Below are 22,019 nucleotides of genomic sequence, written 5' to 3' on the forward strand. Positions count from 1 at the left end.
TCATTTTATAACCATCCCCACTTCACAGGCTACGTTACAAAAGCACCAAAACCCCAAACTCAGCAGACCGCCAGAGATGTTTCACAATATTAAATACTTTGTTAGTACTCAGTTAGTAATCAGAGTTGGGTTTGGGGGGGGGTGTTGGGGTTTTTTGGTTTGGACAAGCGAACTAATAAATGGCATTTGACCTCCATTGAAGCTTATCTCTATTAAAAGCGGTGAAACACCTACCAAAATTATAGGTGCTTGGGTGAAAAAACTGCTCAGGTGGTGGATAAGAAGGAGGAACTCCCCGACTTAGGCTCCGCTCATGGACCAGAATATCCAAAATGAGGTTTGGAGAAGTCACGCTTATTACTGCATCCAGTGACCACAATGCAAAATAGGGGCAGTCATGAAGGAATTCTTCTGGCCTTAAAGAAAACAAGTGCATAAGCTAAACGCTGACTTTCAAATGAATTCTTTGTAGGGATATTGAAAACAACTTAATAACAATCTACCTTAGTGAATCTGGCATTTGAGCATGGTACCAGCGATTAATGTCAAATACACCCAAATAAGTAGATGGTGTTCCCTGACCGTATGTATTCACTTGCCAACTGAAGATTGATACGCTGGTGTCAGGAGATATTACTGTAAAAGACAAGACATTGTTTCTTATTTGTAGAAAATACGATACACCTGATATTTTTAAAACACCGCTTTCTGGTTTGGCTAAACTCTGTTCTATCACTCGTGAAACACAGCCCTTCCTAAGACTAATTTAAAACAATTACGGAATAGCAAACATCTCTGCGACACGTTTCAGTCCTACTGCCCCTTTTTCTTGGTCAAATTGTATCAGTTCTAAGCCAAATCAAATACACAATGATTAGCTAATTCAGTTAAGCTAGCTGAAGAGTTTATCCAAAAAGGTATGCTAGGAACACATACACTGCTACTTTTAGAAAGCATACAAATAATTATCGCATACACTTGTATCACTCAGCTGGCATTAGTAATTTCCAGATTTGACTCAATTACAAGTTTTCAGAGTAGCTCCTTTCCAGCATATTCCGAATGAAAGAACACAATTATCACACTAAATAAACAAACCAACCCCCAACAAACAGGAAACTGGAATAAAGGTTTTGACATAAAACATTCACAACGTTACACTCAGTAAGTTCTCTCTCTAAGTGGAACGGTCTGTCTTCTCCGGGGAGAGCGCATTCTCTAGACGTAAAGCAAAGTATGTGGTACATCATTTACCCGAATAGAGTAAGGAACAAGAAGGCGATTTCTTTGGCAAAATGTTTCTCTGTTCTCTGTTGCATTCATCATTACCATTTAGGGCTCCTCACCCACTTTACTATGTTTCATTGGCAACTTCTGTGTCATTTCAGTTTTGTTAGCCGCTCAAACTGCCTTTGAAGATATCCATTCTTTTCGTAACTCAGAAGACAGCTTCACTGCTAGCCTCAACCCACATCCAACAGAAGCTCATGTGTGCCTACAACTTAACTTGAACAGATTCTGAATAAAAGCTAATTAGAAACCATCAGAAGAAGTACAGGTAGTTCTCCATGCCTCATACTTCATAAAAAGGAGACAGAAAGGGGTTGTTTTGAGTTTTGGTTTTGGTTTTGGGGGTTTTTTTGGGGGGAGGGTGGGTGGTTTGTTTGTTTTTAACAAGTTTTTAGAAGGCACCCTCCTCAGAAACATGACACAAGTGGAGAAAATCCAAAGGTGTTTTTAATAGATTTTGACACACTGTTAATAGAGGATGGCATCACAAAAACAGATGGAAGTTGCCACTTCAGGACTAAATCAAAGCTAATAAACAGAAATAGCCTAGAAAGATCATGCAAGTGTCTTCTTTGTAACATCAGACATAAGTTAAGGCCAGTAAGAAGAGAGGGAAGGCAAATAACGCGGTCAAAACAAAAGGCTAGGAAAGTTATCACTGCAGCAGGCTCAAAGATCTGGTCAGAGCATAACTGAATTTGTAAACCCAGAGATGTATGTTGAATTATTGCAAGATAATGAAAGACATCTTAAGAGTCTGAACTGTCTACATGGACAAGGAAAGCTATTGCTTTAAGAACTCGTAGGTGTAGGAACCTAATAGATTGAGAGAGGAAAAAATGGACAGGCAGGTCATAGAATCATAGAATCATTTAGGTTGGAAAAGACCCTTAAGCCAAACACTGCCAAGTCCACCGCTAAACCATGTCCCTAAGTGCTACGTCTCCACGTCTTTTAGATATCTCCAGGGATGATGACGCAACCACTGCCCTGGGCAGCTTCTTCCAATGCTTCATAACCCTTTCAGTGAAGAAATTTTGCCTAATATGCAATCTAAACCTCCCCTGGCACAACATGAGGCCAGTTCTTGTCCTATCCCTTGCTACCTGGGAGAAGAGATCAACACCCACCTCGCCACAACCTCCTTTCAGGTAGTTGTAGAGAGCGAGAAGGTCTCCCCTCAGCCTCCTTTTCTCCAGGCTACACAATCCCAGTTCCCTCTGCCGCTCCGCATCAGACTTGTGCCCTAGACCCTTCACCAGCTTCGTTGCCCTGCTCTGGACACGCTCCAGCACCTCAGTGTCTTCCTTGTAGTGGGGGGCCCAAAACTGAACACAGTATTCGAGGTGCGGCCGAGTACAGGGGGACGATCACTGCCCTAGTCCTGCTGGCCACACTATTTCTCATACAAGCCAGGATGCTATTGGCTTTCTTGGCCACCTGGGCGCACTGCCGGCTCATATTCAGCCAGCTCTCGACCAACACTCCCAGGTCCTTTTCTGCCAGGCAGCTCGCCAGCCACTCTTCCCCAGGCCTGTAGCGTTGCATGGGGTTGTTGTGACCCAAGGGCAGAACCCAGCAATTAGCCTTGTTGTATCTCTTACAATTGGCCTCGGCCCATCGATCCAGCCTCTCCAGATCCCTCTGCAGAGCCTTTCTACCCTTGAACAGATCAACACTCCTGCCCAGCTTGGTGTCATCTGCAAAATTACTGAGGGTGCACTCAATCCCCTCGTCCAGATCATTGATAACGATATTAAACAGAACTGGGACCAGTGCTGAGCCCTGGGGAACACCGCTTGTGACCGGCCGCCAGCTGCATTCAGATGCAGACATAGGTTTGAACAGGGAAAACAAAAATCCGGTAACATTCCTAAGCAATGAAGAGAATGATCTTACTGTTCAAAAAGGACAGCCGGAGGAATAACATGACTGACAAGCATTATACAGATGACCCCACCATGCTTTGCTATAGCATGTCAGCAAGCATAAAACCAAACCTATGTTTTCCTTTAAAGAAGTCCCACCTAACTTAAGCACCCAGTTTTTCATTTTGAATAAGCCCAACAAGCTAGTCTATACAGACATTTAAGACTTTCAGACTGTGAGTACGGAACAGCATTCCTTGCTTAGATTCCAAACCCATTCATTTTAGAATAGCCAAACACGGACATCAGAACAAACCTTCATTAACACCATCCTCTCTGTCAACATGGTTGCGAAATTTTTCTACAGTCTGACAGCTGAGTAATTTGGTATTGCTGGTCTGCCCTCTCAAGGGAAAGACTCCATCCGTCAGATCTAAACTGTACCTTTCGTCACAGTATTCCAAACCCTGAGGAAAAAATAAAAGAAGAGAGAAAAGGTCATTTTGCGACACACATACATTCTACCTAAATGGGAAAGAATGTCTATATCTAACATAATATGCATATTATACTGTATCTTTCCCATGAGCTTATTTCTGACGGCAAATAGAAATTTGTCCTGGTTTCAGCTGAGATAGAGTTAATTTTCTTTATAGTGGCTGGTATGGGGCTATGTTTTGGATTTGTGCTGAAAACAGTATTGATAATGTAGAGATGTTTTAGTTGTTGCTGCACTAGTCAAGGAATGCGCAGCTTCCCATGCTCTGCCACCTGCAGAAGAAGCTGGGAGGGGCCACAGCCAGGATAGTTGATCCAAACTGACCAAAGGGCTATTCCATACCATATGATATCATGCTCAGTATATAAAGCTGGGGAAGAAGAAGGAAGTGGGGGACTTTGGAGTGATGGCGTTTGACTTCCCAAGTAACCGTTACACGTGATGGAGCCCTGCTTTCCTGGACATGGCTGAAAACCTGCCTGCCCATGGGAAGGAGTGAATGAATTCCTTGTTTTGCTTTGCTTGCGTGTGCGGCTTTTGCTTTAGTTATTAAACTGTCTTTATCTCAATCCATGAGTTTTCTCACTTTTACTCTTCTGATTCTATCCCTCATCCCACCAGGGGGGAGTGAGCGAGTGGCTGTGTGGTGCTCAGCTGCTGGCTGGGGTTAAACCACGAAAAAACTACATCTGACATGCAAGAGAATTAAGTGTCAAATCTTAACGGGAAAGTTTGGCTGTAAAGGCTTTGCACATTTTCAAAATTTAGCATTTCCCTAACGTTACTCAGTTCTAAACATGTTTTGCTGAACTCCTTGCAACATCAAGGTTTCTTTATCAACCTATATATATCTCTACAAAGAGGTATCTGACATAATGCAATACATATGCATGCAAAGCTCTTTGGTCCATGTCTTGATTAGAGAACTGATGAAGTTAGAGAAGTCACAGCATTACAATAGCTAAAGCTCTGTGGAGAGGTATTATCTATAGGCACACCACTAGAGTGAAAATGCATCTTTCTGTAGTAGCTATGAGAACTTCTTACTGATTAACAATCTTCTTTCAAACCAGCTCCTCCTCCAGTCTGGTCAGAGACTGATGGGTGAAATATCCCTCAGTTCCTTCACCAAGCACAGCCAACAGCAAGAAGGGAAAAAAGGCAGGACGTGGGATGTACGTGGGCAATGCATTCAGGATCACAAATTACTACAGAGTCAGCAAACTACTTTGAGGTATACAGAAACCCCGGTAGGATTGTGTTGAACCTCCAATATCACCATTCTCTCAGTAAGCATTAACTGACATACTGTCTTCCCAAATACAGCATTCGTTCAAAATGTCTAGCATGCAACACATGAACGTGTGTATTGGGAACAATAAGCAGCACGACACAATACTTTCTCATATGATTTGATATGATACATCTAATTCAGGTAATCTGAGAAGAGACGAGCTTTCTCTTAACCGTTCTAGAAAATACTACTAATAAATATCAAGGGTGGCTTGGGGGGGAGGTCTTTCACTACTAAAAAGAAAAACGCTAAAATTGTCTCTGAAGCAGGAACAGTCCATTCTATTTCATCAAGTAACTCTGGAAATAAAAGACGTGCAGAGTAGATAAGAAAAATCTAAACCAACTCTCTGAAAAACTATCATGAAGCCTAAGCAAAGAATCTCATTTTTATTGTAGAATGAATAATCACTACAAACAAATTTAATAAAAGATGTCCTGAACAAGTCCACCATTCCAAAAGACTGCTTCATCAGATACAGTACTAAAACTCCGTAAACCTGTCAGAGATTAATTTTAACGGCTAGAAATTTCCATTTTTATTCACAAATGAAGAGCCAGTCCCTCCCAAAGTTGGGGCAGAGGGGAAGGGGAAACTAATATCAAACAATTCCTGCCTAAGACAACTTCTGAAGCAAAACAGTAGAGATTAAATTTTCCACACTGGGGCAAGCAAATCTAAGTTAAGGAACTCCACTGTATGGAACGTGTTAAGTAATGGCTTTACTGAGCAGTAAAATACAAAGGCAGTTTTCAAATGAGAGGCACTGGTCAGACTCTGATGTGAAAGCAGAGACTGTACACTCTGTCCATCCGCAAGCATTGTGTAGGACAAAGGTAAAGACGTGCTCCATGACCATGCTTGCATACACTACATTTAGCAACTGCTGAGATGGTATAAAAAAGATCTTTGAAAGCATAACTTAAACGTACCTTTATGTTTAATTACTCGAGCACAGACTTCAACCAGCCTTGAAGGCAATGGAGACACAAGTTTCACGCTCATTTATAAAAAAACAGTGCCACGTGTTCCAAAAGGCCTGTCTGTGACTTTTTACCACGATACCAAGTCAAAGATGCGCTGTTTCATCTTTGAAAGCCTCAAGTCTGGTTCCTGGAAAGTTAAGCACTGCTGTAGTAGACAAGTCTCTCAAGCTCCTATGAACTCTCTTCAGTGGACAAGGGTCAACAGTAGATTCCTCCTTGTTTACTCAAACTTGGCCTGGCAAATGGGAACAACTCTTAAATCTTCTGCCACTGAAGATGGACGAGAAACTTCACTCAGACAGCCATGTGGGCACACAGCCAGGTAGTACTGGCCAATTCGTGACTACAAGGAAGTATTCTGAGACTAAAAAAGTCCTCTGCAGAGCACAGATCCTGTCCTAAGGCATCTTTTGGGGGTTCTTCTGGGGGTTTGGCAGTTGGTTTGGGGGGTTTTTGGCAGTAGGTGATATCAGGTCTTGGTATGAAGCTACATGGGGAAGTGGCTCATCTGCAAGCTAGCTGAAGAAGCTGCCTTTTCTCCCCAGAGAGAGTCCAGCTGTGTAGTTCTCTCTTCAGCTACCTTGTAAGATTGGTTCCTGTTCCAATCCTCCACAACACTCCTCACAGGGAAGCAGAAAGAGCAAGGGAGTGAAAGATCTCAAATCCAGAGGCCGGTGCCTGACACCTCTTATAAGCCTGTGAATGCATTACTGGTTGCACAGTCTGCGGAGGGTTAAAAGTCTTGCATTAACTACACCACAGCTTTCTCAGGCTGCAAACACAACAACATTATTTAATCACTTTGTGTGCTTTTTTCAAAGAGCGTCAACTGGAATTCCTAGTAGACCCATATTTAAAAGCTGCTGAAACATTTCAGGCCTCTGAGGTGAAAAATGACACTCGGCACATCTTATTCAGGAAAATAAGATGACCAAGACAAAGAATTGCCAAGTAGTAAAAGCTCCCACATGTTAACATTAAAGTCTTGAGACAGAACAAAGTAGCCACGAGAGAAATGGATAGAGACAACTGGTTTGGTTCCAAAGAAGCACACCGTACGAGGTACTGTCTTTGCCACTGTGAAAACTGTGGCTACAAATACCTTTTAAAAGAGGATGAAACAACGCAGAAGTTCAAAAATGAGAAAACTGGAGAAAGATTCAAGAATCTTCCTCCTATCCGCCTGCCAAAGTACTTAGAGCGCTGCAAGAGATGAAGACGTGAACTGCAATGAAAGCCCTTTTAGAATTAAAACACCCCATCAGGGTGCTCTGCTCCTCTAGAGCACTGTATATTTATGTCATAAAAAAGTTGCACATAAAGATAAAGAGATGACATCCATATTTAGAACACGCCCAATCACTTGAAGATATTTATACCTTGTCATCATGATAGATAATGCATTTTAAAGAAACACCACCTTTTCCAAACACCTAACCTTTCTCTATTCAAAAGCAACATTTACAAATGCGGAAGGAGCTTTCCTACGTAGAAGGGAAAAGGTCAAAATCTAAACTCATTCCAAAAAATCAAAACGCACAGTCCCTATAAAAACAGAGTACCACGACACAAGAATCACCCCTGTTTCATTCCACACCTGTTGTGGAGAATAGGCAAGACAAAGTCTCAAAATAGGAGGAAAGAATTGCTCTGAAATAAGATGACTTTCCCCTCAGAAAGATTTTGGAAGAGTTTCAAGCATACCACCGAATAGAATTATACGTTATACAGATGCGTCTTGTGTCTGTTACATAGCTGAGAGATAATGATACCTCATGTGTATTTTAAAGACAACATCTTTGGAGCCAGTTCTAAAAATGTGTGTATACTCTTCAGACCAAATCATACCAGTCTTTACTGTATTCACGTATTTTGCTGGCTTTCAGAGTAGACGTCATAGGTGAGCCAGCCAAAAAGTAGAAAGGGTTACCTTTAGAGCTACTAAAGTTGCAGGATCAACACTTAAGAGACCTTGTGGCTACATTTCATTTGAAGTCCTGCTGACAGAGCTCAAAAGAAAAACAAGACTATAAAACCAAAGATCAGAAAAGAATCAAGCTATATGACCGTCTTTTAAGAAAGGGAGACAGACAGAAGCTTGTTCAAGTCTGCAGTGTGGCTAAAGTCTTCTCCTCCTACATGCCATTAATTTGGTGTTTAAATGAGGAATAATTTTATTTGTAAAAGCTCCTTCCTCTTCAGGAATTGATACGGGCTCTTTGCAGATGACTCTAGTTGGAACACACAACGCTGCAGTAGTATAAAACTGTATGACTCCTTTTCAAAAAGCATGGAGAAAGGCCGTGCCCAAGAAGACTCAGCAAAAGAGTATTTCTTTTTAGTCATCTCTGAATTTTGGTGGTCAGTATTACCCCTGCCAACTTCACTGGTACTCACTTAGAGAAAATTACTATTTTCTTCCTTTCACATACATGCACGTCTTACCTCATACATGACTTGTCCTGATGCCAAGCGTTTTCTGTCACCAAATGCCAACTGCAACAGATGTAAACTCACAACATCACCTTCACTGAAAAAGGTATAAATTATGAAGTTTGATTACAAAGCTGCTTTATAGTCCTGTTATCCTTTTAGTAGATCTAGACTGAAGTTTTCTTAATAGCATGCTCCTGCTGAAAAGAAAAACAGCACTTCCCAAAACATGATCATTGCTCACATCTAGCCCCTAGAACATACAGGAGGAAATTTGGACACTAACAGCTTCAGGGGCAAATGCAAGCCATACTACTTGAAAGTTTTAATATGTTATATGGACTAGAATCTGAGCTGAACCGGCTCGTGAAGGCTCCAAAGGCTGCTGAAGTTGGCACAAGGTAATGGCAATACTGTCACCTCCCCCCTTGAGGGGCAGCAGGCTGTTATATCGGCACGTTTAGTGTTCCAGGTCTGCAGCCTCAACTACTTTTAAGGGTACTTTAATACCACGGTGCGGATATCAAACAAATCATGAAGCACTCGTCAAGAAGCAAAGGAAATCATTTTGGAAAGCAAGCACAAAGATATAGCCACTCTTGCTTTGCCTTCTTTCAGAAGGTAGCAACTAGTAGGTCCCTCTTCACGTCTCTTCAATCCTGAAAAAATTGCATTGCGAGCTTAACACCTTCCGTACCTGAGGCAAGCTCCTGCACAGCTAAATAAACAAAACAAATATACATATATTAACTGTATGTGAACAGATAAAAAAAAATATCCATTCGGTGGCTTCTAGTAAATGTTTATTCACCTTTCTTGCGTAGACTGAACAGCCCACAAGTAGCAACAATTGCGAGGATCATTCTCAGGCTCTTGAAAAGTAACAGCATAGACAGGAATCCTTCCTCCTTCAAGCTGAGAGTGGTGCCTACAGGTTTAAAAAAAAAAAAAAAGTAAAAAGAAAAAGAAGAGAGGTGAGCCTGCTGGCCCTAACTGTTTGTAGAAGGGAAGAAGCATCTTCTGAGAAAAGAGCACCTTACACGCTTATCCTCAAAGTACAGGAGGTCATACTTCCATCTCAAACAAGCGAGTCAAGGAAGCGACTACTTTTTACGCAACAGTCAAGAGGTGAGGAAATTACTCTCCATCAAATGCAATAACCTGGGTTTATCTCCTCCTCTGCCTGAGGAGGAGGAGGAACAACATACATGATTACTTCAGCTGCCAGGCAAAAGGTTGTTCCTACTGTTGTAGCCTACTTCAATATGGAACTGAAAATGCAGCATCTCTTCTGAACAAATGTAAAACAGCGCCAAACAGGAGTCGTTTCTCGTTTCTTGGCTTGCACTATGTAAAGCATTTTTCTTCCAGACTTCTGAACCTTATTTGCACCTTCACAATCCATTCTTGCCACCTAATTATTCCTCCACTCTCTGTTTATGCACCCAATAGGTTCTGGTGAGTCACTGCAGATTTGCTTAAGTGAATCCCTGTCTGAATTTGGTCAAATATTTCAAGTGAGATTGCTCTTTGGCAGATTTTAAATCATCTCTTAGTTTTTCCATGGCTTATGAATTTACATGTCCCTTATTCTCATCTCCAAGCGTTCCAAGCAAACTTTCAGTCACACGCATCGTTGCCTTGCAATGGGTCAATGCCCTATTTCGGTCAAGGCTGAAATGTAGGAAAGAATATCTGCTCAGGCACAGATCAGCTATTCATTTTGCATGTCTCACTAGTTTCATGCAGGACACTTGAAAGAATCTTATCGCCAAAATCACATTATTAACAACCTTAAGCCTTTCAATGTATGCCCTAATTGCAGGAACTGGTTCTGAAAAATAATTTTAAAAATCTGTTACATGGAAATATACACACTTCCTGCTTTCACTGACCACTACTGATGGAACAAACTGTCTTACACAACTCAGCTCCATCACGTCCTAACTGCTTGACGTAACCCCAAGAAGCATGCTTTCCACAATTCCTCCATCCACAGGCACAATAAGGAAAACAATCCTAGTCCACTGGGGAGAAGGCGGTCCACTTAATCCATGTATGACTTAGTAGTTATTTCAGAAGAGGATTTCTACACATTCCAAGGTTATGCTCAACATTTCCATCCCTGAAAAAGTTCTCTTTAAATTCACATTTGTCCTTAAGCAAAAAATTGAGAGCCCTGCACCTCCAGGGGTGGCCAAGTGCAAAGGCCTACTTACTCCCTCTTCAAAGTTTTCATATTCCATAGCGACAGGTAGCCATCTGAAAAACCCACAGCGAGCTGATTGCTTCTGCTTATGTAGCACAGGGTTGATACTGCTGTTCCTGAAGGACTTTGTAATTGAAAACAGAGATGTCTCCCTTCTCTGGTCACAGTTTCTCTTCTTTGTGGAACTTCAGCAGGAATTCTGGTGGCAACTTCCAGATCTACACACACAAAACCACGCGGTAAATGAACGCGTTATGCCAGGTAGGTTGCATTTTAAACACTGACGTGACAACATGTATAATCTAATTCTACCGTCCCAGGCAAAATACCCATTTATGCAGCACTTTTCTTGCTATTTCCATTTTGCACGTATTCAAAGAACATCAGAACTCTCTGACTGGACAGGTTTTCTCACGCGTAGTTCCAAACCAGGTACAAGTGTGACCTTCATAGACAAATTCTCCTTGCACTCCCTCAGTCAGGAGTTTGGGCCTCATGATGAAGCTATCTGAAGTGGCATCAACTCCTCAAGCCACTGTTGTAATAGCCAAAACAGTGTATGCCATCTGAATACACAAATTAGAGATTTCATTCATCCAAATGCATGGGTTTTGATGAGTCGGATTTATTTTAAAAAACAAACCTCAAATTTGCCCCCCACGTCAATTAACAGAAGCAGAAGAACATTCCCAAGAAATAGGGCACCCCTGGCACAACTTCCTATCAGGCAGCTGCACTGACTCAGGTGGTGACGTTCCTACACCCCACTGGCAAGAATCACAGTGACATGGGGATCTTGGTGGGAGGGGGGCATTTATAACATTAGAAGGACTATTAAGCCACTCCCAGTTTTAATCAGTTCAGGACTATACGATGTCAAACCGCCACCTGTAATCAGTAGTCATAAATGTCTGCACACTAGTATCTTCCAAGTGGGATGCGGATTGTTTCTTTAAAAGACACAAGTTTTCTTACTTTTAAATTAAAGTTTCAAAACTGCAAGCTTACCCGATGCTTCTGTTTCATTCTGACTGCAGGACAAATCATCCAAACAAAGGTCAACCAGAAGGAGATGACCAACATCTGTAGCCACTGCTGCCACTCCAAAGAGCCATCGCAGACTCGGATGTAGGTGCCGAGTGCTCACACTGGCTCCGCCGTGATTAGTTATGGCTTCTATAGCCGTTACCTGCAGGACAGCTACAAGTTAATATTTAAGCTGTTTGACAAGCTCAATAGAAATCACTCAAAAGGGAAGCCAGAATTAGCCCATCAGAAACAAGAAAGTAAATACAGGGTCATAACGCTTAAAAACAAAGCTTTGCTTCCAATTCTATCAAGAAAAAAGAAAAAAGAAAAAAAAGCCCTGTACAAAAATCTCTTACTGCCTTCCATTTCCTAGATTTCCTACGGTTATTTAACTGAACTAACGTCAACTTCAAGGGTGCATGCTATTATTACAGCTTACCAATTTCCATTTCCTACTTCGAAAGAATTAACTCAAAGAAAACATAGAAAACCAGTTATGTGCAAGAAACTTTATCATATTTAAGGGACTTCAGGAAGAAAGACAAAACTACATCTAGTTCTCCCACGGCTCACAGCCCATCAGCACTGTGATACAGTCTATGCCTTCTTTGCCAAACAGATATTGGCATAGATCAGGGCTGTAAGTCAGACGAGGCAGCGGCCAAGGTGCACGGTAGACACACCACTTCCGTGGGAATGAAACATTTTTAGGAAGTGTTGAAGGGACATACGAGCTTAGTAAAAATTACGCTAGTCCTCATTTCAAATAAAACTAACAACCAGAGAAAGTAAAAAATGTTTTAAGCGCACACCAGCACTTTTATGAATGTTAACAAAAATTTTAAAAGCCAGCCTAAAACAACGGCAAGAAGAACAGCAGCTCGGTAGATAAAAAGCTAACTCCAGCTAAGGAAGAAGCGCACACTGCTCTTGAACATGCAAAGCAGTCTGCATGCAACTTTATTACAAGGTCTTTATTAAGACAGACCTTTCAGCACCTGCAACACATCCCAGGGCAATACTGACTGCTGTAGCAGAGATACAAGCACCTGAAGACTCCTGCACTAAAGCTATACAGCAAAAGAACACAGGCTATCCTTTAGCCTTCTTGCAACATGCAGCACAATGAAAACAGGAAGCTTTACGTCAACAACAAAGTTTTACAGGAAAAGAAAACCAATAAGTGAGCATCACAAGGTAGTCCACTTTGTTTATGTATTTTTTAAGCCTCAAAGTTTTCTCCTCTCCCAGACCAAGCACTTGCTATGACTACACTGCCTGGCAGTCTGCTACAGAATTTACCTTTCGTCTTGGTATCAAGAATTCTAATCTTAGAAGTACCTACAGTAATTCAGACAACTTTATTTTGTTTCAGATTTCCTGGAAATCAAATTAAATTTCCAATCTCCTCTGCTACTCAAAGGACTATCAAAAGCGTTTTGACTATGCAAACTTTTGCTGCTCCAAGTCTTGATGACTGTTAGGAGGAAAGCAGAAATGCTGTACATAACTCACTGCAGAATTAGCCAAAGTTCAAGCGTTGTTTCTAACTTCTTTTTCTTTTAAGATTTTTTTCGTTGTACGACTGGCTCCAAATGAATCTTTTCCAGTTTTGCATGCAGTCTTCCAACAATGTTTCCTGGTTTTAACACTTCAATTTTCCATGTAGAAGCTCCTGAAACTGCCTATTTTTCCACTGCGCTATGAAAAGCCAGTGCATATTCTCCTAGACTACTGCCAACTCATTCTGGGAATGAACAAAGAAAACTTTTCTCAGCTCACTGAATCTGAATGCTACCCTTCTGCCTCATACAAACCAGGAAAAATTGTGAAAAGACCGTTCCATAGTTCCAAAACATACAACCACTATAAACCAATTTAATATAATTAATGTTTTAAATTCAGATTTGCTTTCACAAGAATCCCATTCAAATAATACTCCATTAACATTTTCAGTTTTCTGATGCAGTTCACATGCACATCCAGAGGGCAAGTAGAGATGCTCCCATGAAAAAAAGTTATGCCACAATTCTTTCTAAGCTTGTGAGTTTGGGTTTTTAACTCATTCCTTTGCCCTCTGAATGACTACACATCTACCCTTACACTAAAAGGCAGTCATACAGTCACTATAAATACCCTGTATTAATACACTAATGGCTTGACACCTTGGACGAGAGTCACTCTAAGTTAGTGTTAACCTGTACGACTTCATTGTCCACAGAAGATACACCCACTTGGAAAATAGTTTGGAAAGGCAGGTGCTCATTAAAGCCTTGAAACAGTAATGACAAAAACGGCAGAAAGTGATGTCAAGAACAGATCTGCATTTTACTTTTAAAAATAATCCGTGTGAAAACCAGAGGAACATTCAGGCAGGTTAAAACCCCAAATTATACATTACATAATATGCAAGTATGAGGTACAGAATAAATCCAAAACATACGGACAGTGGCCAAGTGCCAGCTTTATCTACTTGGTTTTGCTTACCCTTACTCCCGCTCACAACTTAGAAGTGAACAGTCCAACTCGCAATACCTGGGTCCTGTCTACGCTGACCTAACTAATCTAACAGCAAGAAGATAGGAAGCACAACAAAAGCAACAGACCAAACATGCTTGTCATCAAGAGCATTCAGGGCATAAGAGCAAACCTTCAGATAAGCTTTGCCCTTATTCCAAAATTCATAACCTTTATCACACAACAGCCAACTTTTCCCCCCAAGGCTTCTGCATATGTTCTCCTCAACCCCTTTTCTTCTGCTGTGGAAAAACTCCCTAATACAACCCAGAGTTATAACTACATTCTATTTCAAATCACTTCTGTAGACACAGAGTCAATATGTGACACGATCCTTCTTAACCTTTCCTTTTCCTCTTCCCAGCTTACTTAGATTTAAGAAATACAACTTAACAAAGCGATGTCGTTTTTCACAAACATCATTTACTTACTGTTTATGCGCCTATGACAGCACACAGCTTGCCTTTCCATCTAAAACTCCAAGATTTCTCAGCATGATAGGCAAGCTAACACAGTGGAGCACCAGCCCCACTCACATCTTTAGAAATGACCACAATACAAATGCTTACTACTACTAATCACACTGTAGCATTCCAAACAAACAAAACTCCACCTGTATGCTAGCAAGTCAAACCAAATCACCTTATGGAAAGCTGAGGAATAAGCAAGTATTTATCTGTTGCAGACTCCAAGATGATAAAAATGTAGTCAGTCTTGATGGTCTATTAACTTACGCCGATTCTGGTTCACATTGAGATAATGCGACTAGGGCACATGACATCATTTGAGTTTATGGGTTATAGAAGACAGAAAAAATTCGTAACTTTACGCCAGCGTATCCCACCGACACAAACACAATTTTCAATAAGCAGAGATTCCAGGACTTCAGACTGAAAGTCCATCTTTCAACAGTCTGTCAGGTAACTCACTAAAGGCTCTTTTTTCCTATCCTAAGTCAACACAAAAACGTCTTCTGCTCTAAAGTCACACCTGCGTGCTAGTCTGACATTCATGGGAACGTGCCCAAGTCATCTACACTACAGCTGGGGAAGCCTGAGCTATTTTAAGGACAGTATTTCTGACAGAAGTGAACCATTTAGGAAATGTACGTTACAGACCCTTGAAAGAGGGTTTTTTTTTTTTCTTTTTCACTCTGGCCAAAAGAAGATAGCTTTCAATGCCTTTTTGTGGAAGTGGAGAATTCGGTAACGATGCGCTCTACAATGAAACCCAAAAACTTGGTTTACTGTCAGTAAAGTCAAAAGAGAATGGTACCGTTCAGCCCAAGATTTTACATCAAGCCGCTCTTGACTGGATACTCTGAAGTGACAGGATGTTCAAGCAATAGAGAAAACATACCTCCTACAAAGAGACGCTCCAACGCTTTTCCTGAAACAGGATTATGCAGCACCAAACAACATAAAAGCTTCGTTTCTCCCATTAACAGGTACGTACCCTTCCTGGAAGAACAACTGCTTTAACCACTCTTGATATTCCAAGGTCGTACAGACAGAGAACACTTCCCTCTGCTTCTTCCAACCCAACCAGTAGTCCCGTTCTCTTCTGCCAGGAAAACTCCTTTACCACACGAACAGTGGGAGGCTGCTCATTTACTCCACTGAAACGGTACGCAGAGAGCCGCTCTCCTGTCACAGAGTTCACTACCTCCAGTTGAGGACCACACGCCAACCATGCTAGGCCATTTCTCCCTGCAAGAGAAAAGAAAGCTGACTAAAGCAAATTTCCAACAGAGGCTTGACACCAACGGAAACATCACCGTCACTGCCCCTTTCCTGCAATAAAAGTACCTAACAGAGGAAGACCGGCTTACCTAATTCTGGTCAATTATTTAAAACCACCCATTGAAATCCTCAAGCAACACATCTCAGAATTAACCACCTTAGTATTTTGCATTTAACTTGTCATTCCTGCACCAAAGAATTTGGATTGTTTGGGGTAAAGATTACAATGCATTGATCTACAGCCTTGATACCCTATTCCGCTGGGTTTTGCTCTAAATCATCTAAACACAGAGGGGAATACAAGTCTTAAAGCAGACTTGAAATGTAACAAATCTAAGCAATTCTTGTCTAGTTTAGTAATTTTACTTGACACGTGCCTACTTGGGGCAGGGATTTGGACTTCAACAAGAAATTATCTTAAAACGGGCCCTGCGTTAGTAAGCTGAAACTTTGACACGTGCTGAGCACAGGAAGAATTTAACACATTTTGTTTCACTGAACGACTTCAGACGCGAGGGAAGTATTAGCTCAATTACCGCACTTACAGTCAGGCAGATAGATAGATTCTAGCTGGTCTTAACAGAAGCCTAGACATCCAGATAGGCACCCAGCTCTACTTGCAGAGCACCTAGAAAGTCAACTACCTCATCTGCTTAGCCACTTTCAGCAGCTCTCACTACGTACTCAACTGCACCCTATTAAATGCTTTGGAAAGACGGCTGCAGCGCTTAACAGTGCTATCCTCTTCCTTCCGTTTTTATTCAGACGAGAAAAGAAAAAGCAGGGCGTTTTGCCTCTGTAACACTCTAGAAGAACTATTTCTGCATGTGATGTGATGATGGGCATAGAGCTTGAGCTGGTGCAAATCAATCCGGCCCAAAACAACACCATTACTTTTTTGAAAACTGCCTTTTATTTAATTAGAAATGGAGGAGGGCTCACTGACTCCGCATGTTTCAGGAAACTACTTGAATAGCACAAGATTGGTGCGGGTTGTTGTAACGTCAAAGTTTAACTAGACGAATGTTTTCATATTAGCGGCTTTAATAGTTAAAACATCCTTTTTGTTCTCTCAAAACCTGATGCCTCTTGACGGCACCAACCTGACACAGTCGATACTACGACCCTATGCTTCAGGTAACCTCCAGGCATAACAACTTTCTACCAAGACCACATTCAAAGGAAAATGCTCACCTCCAGAAAACTTCCCGCAGAGAAGCAGAGAATCTAGGGTCATCCCATCTTCCCCAAGGGCCTGAAGAGTCACCTCTGGAAACTGCAGCAGACTGCTCGTCACCTGAGCCGCTAGGTCTCGCATTCTTCACTGTAAATAAAGAAAAAAATGCAAAAATAGACTCATGTCAGCCAGAAATATTTTTGAGATTGGCAGAAGTTTCATCAGTGTGCACTGGATAATCTCCTAGACATCTCCTGTCGCTCTTTCCCTTACAAAAATGGCACTCAGGACAGGTTTTGATCTCGCAGTAGAGCAAAAGGACAATCCTGTGCTTTTCTGATGCCTATGAGATCACCAGCAAAAAGCGACACAGAGGTATTGACAAGAGAAAGAGCAGGAACAAAACCAATACACTGAGTTCAAGTCTACTCACACAGGTCAGTAAGATGCGATCTGAGAAAAATCATCTTTCAGAAAGCTTCTCAGTAACAGGTAGAAGTTTCCATTTCTTCCTTCCCTTGATTTTATACTTTATTACTCATTGTCAGTGAAGGGGAGCACATGAGCAAAGCACTGCTTTCTTCATGAGGTCTCAAAAGGATGATATTCTACGTAGTTCACTCTTCCTGGGTGTTACACCTGCTGACCAACTCAGGCACCAAACACAACCCTTGCCCTATGCTACAAACCAGTACAGCCAGCCACTTAAACGTGCGCACAAAGCGTCTTGCATTATCTCTACCGTACGTGTTCTCCTGCAAATAAAGTTTTAGGATTGCTTCTTCCCGTGTGCGCTAAGAACCCCTTTTCCTTACAGCACAGGAGGTCACCGCTAGTTTTGAAGACTAGTCTCTGGGAGCAATACAAAGCTACTAAAGGGCAATGCTTATAAACAAATACCATTTATATCCGTTGTACTTCCGTGGAGAAAGATTATGCTCTAAAGCCCGGGCATTGGAAACCACTACATTTCAAGTCACAAGCACGCTATTTGAGAATATGTTCCGGAGTCTTCTGCCAGCATGGAAACGACGAGCGTGTGAAACACAGGAAGTGTAAGTCAGCACTAAGCACAAGTCAACATTTTGAAATACTGTGGCCCATGGCAAAGCCAGTATGGCAGGACGCTGCTGCAGCCAGCCAGCCTGACTGCTCTGCCAGCATCCACAACTAGCACAGATCAAGGGCTCCAAGTGGGACAACTTAGTTGCAGTAGTTTTGTTGGGTTTGCTTTTCGGTACTTGTCATCATTTCAGAGTGACAGCGGGATGAACTTTTGCACTGCATCCAGGGGCTCCGGAGAGTAAAAAGCCCCACAATTTGACCAGCATTCTGGCTTAGTTTCATTCTAATGACTTAATGAATATGTTTTAGGAGTAACCCATAATACCAAATACTAATACAGATATACCGGGTTGGTGAATAGCATCTTTTAAATGTTTCCGTTTGTGCCCGTTGCCTCTGGTCCTGTCCCTGGGCACCACCAGAAAGTATCCAGCTCCATCTTCTTTACATCCTCCCTTCAGGTATTTAGATGCATTGATGAGATCCCCCCTGAGCCTTCTCTTCTCCAGGCTGACCAGCCCCAGCTCCCTCCACCTTTCGCCGCAGGAGAGAGGCTCCAGTGCCCTCTAGCCATCTTTGTGGCCCTCCGCTGCACTCTCTCCAGTCGTTCCATATCTCTCTTGTCACACTGGGGAGCCCACACCTGGACACAGCACTTCAGGTGTGGCCTCACCAGTGCTGAGCAGAGGAAGGACCACCTCCCTCCACCGGCTGGCAACGCTCCTCCTCGTGCAGCCCAGGATACCGTCAGCCGCCTTTGCCGCAAGGGCCCGTTGCTGGCTCACGGTCGCCTCGGTGTCCACCAGGACACCCAGGGTCTTTTCTGCAAGCCGCTTTCCAGCTGGGCAGCCCCCAACGTATACTGGTGCAGGAGGCTGTTCTTCCCCAGGTGCAGGACTTTGCACTTCCCCTTGTTGAACTGCACGAGGTTCCTGTCAGCCCAAAAACCACTCAGCACCCACAACTCCCCACCAAATCACAAAGAATTCTTCTCTGGTGGAAAGCTCACACCTTGACACAGTGGAGTCCTGCCTACAGTACACATCAGATGTGCTTTCCAGTCCAGTACCACCAGGAAGAACCATCAAATAAGTAACACTCCAACACCTGGACCATTCGCGTAACTTTAAATTTCATCATGCTGCAGTTATTAACTGCGTATAAAAGCATGTGAAAATGCTAGAGCATCAGGCATGCCCAGGTGTCTCCTAGTAAGCCAATGGGCGTTTAAACATTTTTTTCTAGACATCTGGCTTGGCAAGATGGAACTAGGAAGACAAAATCCATAATAAATTATGCACAATATATACAGGGATCTGGTTATTGGGATGTTTCGCTTGCATCATTCTGCTAAGTTAAACCAAGGATTACTGGGCGATCCAAACAGTGGGAAAATAGTTAGAGAGAGAGAGGTTAAAGGCACGAAGCCTCTCCTTCAAGAGCTATATCCAACACTAACCGCATTTCTGCTCTCTTTGGAAACAAGGACTACAATCACATTCCCATTTCTGTCTCTTAGAAATCAGATTCGTGTAAAACGCCACAGGCTTACTGCATGTTCACGACTAAACCAGAATCCATCCTCCCAGCTGTATCCTATACCAAAGTGCTCTGTTGCCAAAATTACCCTTCTTCTTCACCCGAGGTACTTATGACTTCCAAACATCGTGAGCTATTTCCAGAGAAAGGAACATGCCACAAGTCATAGGCTGATGATAGATTTTTGGATTAAAAAGCTCCAGGGGGAAAAAAAAAAAAAAAAAAAAAGAGAGAGAGAAATGACACATTCAAGCAGAATCACATACAGCCAAGTCAGAGTTCTGGGATGTCAGTTTTGACTGACGGTCATACCTGAAAATCAGTTTCAAAGGCCAACAATGTTATGGGCTTACTGAAGAAAAAGCTAAAAATATGGTCAGTCGCAGCTGAAGATAGGATTTCACAAAACGCATTGACTTCACTGCCACCTCCCATCTCTCCATCCGCTCCTTTGTTCCGCTACTGTATTCCCGTGGCTTACCTTGCACTGTCTTGAACACTTTTTAGAGCACTTCATGAGCCAAGTTAACTCCCTAAGCAGACGGGAAACTAACCCTCAAAAGCAGATAGTTTTCCACCAGGTTAGAGAGTTCAACTGGCTGGCAGAGAGAACGAGCAAGCATAAAAGGTGGCACAAGGAAAGAGGCAGGACAATGCACTGGGAAGAAGGAGAGGGAATTTGTCCGCCTCCATCTTGTGGCAGTAAGCCATTATGCTAGCTCATACCCGTGTGAAACGACACACTCAGCTTGCAAGGAGAGCTAAAACCCCTTTACTTCTAGAAAGGACAGCACCCAAGACACAGTCAGTCAACCTTGAAGTCCCTCTTGCACACAGAGACTCACTATCTCACTGAGAAAGGCTGCAGCTCACAGCTGTCATTCTTTCATTCCGCCAGATGTGGAAGCTCAGGTGATTTCAGGGAAGTGTTATTTGGTGATCAGAGCAGGGACAACCTTGTGTGACACTATTCAGATCACCTTGTCTAAGGAAACAGGACAAGGAGAGGGAAGCAGCCAAAGAAGAAGAAATGGAAGAAACACTAAGTTCTTCTGAGAAAAACAGCAGCCACTTTGTTGAATAACAGGTAAAGATGACAATTAGAGAATTTCTTGAATTGTTATTAATGACCGGTTCAATGATGTTTTCCCCAGAAAAACAGGAAGCAACTCACAAGCATTGGAGGAGCAGGAGATGGAAAAGACACTTTCTGCACCTTAGTAGTCAGGTTCAGTGAATTTGCCATATTTTACTCCCGCAGAAAGAGGATGTCGTGAGTGAGCGAGCAGGTGAGTAAGTGCGTACCACCGGGTCATTTCTTTCCCGCTTAGGCAGAAAACCTCCCCCCGATGTTTTAGGCAAAACCCCTACATTTAATCCAAAACCTAAGGTTTAGTCTCAAAAGCCACTAGCAGAACAGAGACGGTCTGTATCAGAATTCTACAATCAGGCCGATGTCACTCAAGTGCAGCCTACGGATTGTCTTGCAGAGTTTGTGCGGATGCTCCACAAGCTCTCCGAGAAGCCCGAATCTACAGCAGGAAGTGAGAAGAAGAAAGAACTTCAGCTCTCTATCCCAACAGCCCCCAGCAGCTAAGATCCTGTAGCTGATGCAGACCAGAGACTTGATTTCCCTTTAAATGAAAAAACAAACAAAACCAACACAGATCAGACGTTGACACCGGAGCCAGCTTACCCAGCTACCCGCTATGGTTATTCTCTAACACGACCATTCTGTCATTCAAGAGTTGCAGTCCCTGCCTAGCGTGGCTAAGCTAGCAAAAGCGCCTAAAGTCAGTTCTGAAACTGTGCTCTTTTTTGCGCCGCTTGGCGTACCTGGACAGACAGACGTAGATGCCGAGTGTCTCAGTACAGAACACGCACGCAGCCTTCCTAGTAGAGGGAGACAGGAGTTAACAAGGCATTTCCAGCATCCCACACCGGTTTGCCCCTCCCAGCACAAATTCCAGAATCACAGAATCACAATGAAGAGAAAAGCCTTCCGGAATCACTGGAGGTCATCTGGCCCAACCCCTCTGCTCAAGCAGGGTCACCTAGAGCAGGCTGCCCAGGACCACGGCCAGACAGCTTTTGAGTATCTAATTCTGAAACATACTTTTACAAACAGCAACCTGACAAGCTGAACTGCAAAAACATGGGCAACACGGGCAACAGGCCCAGGTTTTTCGTGACTCTCCCCTGCCAATTTAAACAGCCTCTCCACCACACAAGTAAACAATAGCACACCAGCACAGGCTTGTCCCCACTATTTCACTAAAACTATAGCCGACAGCTTGCTAGGTAGAAGACACGGAAGTAAGAGAAGCCTGCTCGAGTTCATTTCACTGTCTTAAAAAAGCAAAGCGCAGGC

At 42.7% G+C, this 22,019-nt stretch overlaps 1 protein-coding gene across 1 annotated transcript in view; it reads right to left on the reverse strand.

Annotated features, from left to right (window-relative positions):
• LOC140649898 (protein ELYS-like) overlaps positions 1-22,019 on the reverse strand; it is a 64,094-nt gene that overhangs the window by 40,798 nt on the left and 1,277 nt on the right. Inside the window, exons 2-10 of the mRNA XM_072857734.1 lie at positions 17,062-17,191; positions 15,581-15,834; positions 11,588-11,768; positions 10,590-10,797; positions 9,182-9,298; positions 8,383-8,467; positions 3,475-3,625; positions 504-636; positions 235-416 (exon numbers count right to left, since the gene is read on the reverse strand). Coding sequence (XP_072713835.1) covers positions 235-416; positions 504-636; positions 3,475-3,625; positions 8,383-8,467; positions 9,182-9,298; positions 10,590-10,797; positions 11,588-11,768; positions 15,581-15,834; positions 17,062-17,185 — 1,435 coding nt within the window. The 5' untranslated portion in view covers positions 17,186-17,191. The remainder of the gene's footprint in view (positions 1-234; positions 417-503; positions 637-3,474; positions 3,626-8,382; positions 8,468-9,181; positions 9,299-10,589; positions 10,798-11,587; positions 11,769-15,580; positions 15,835-17,061; positions 17,192-22,019) is intronic.

Source organism: Ciconia boyciana, chromosome 3, assembly GCF_034638445.1.
Source record: "Ciconia boyciana chromosome 3, ASM3463844v1, whole genome shotgun sequence".
Taxonomy (NCBI): domain Eukaryota; kingdom Metazoa; phylum Chordata; class Aves; order Ciconiiformes; family Ciconiidae; genus Ciconia; species Ciconia boyciana.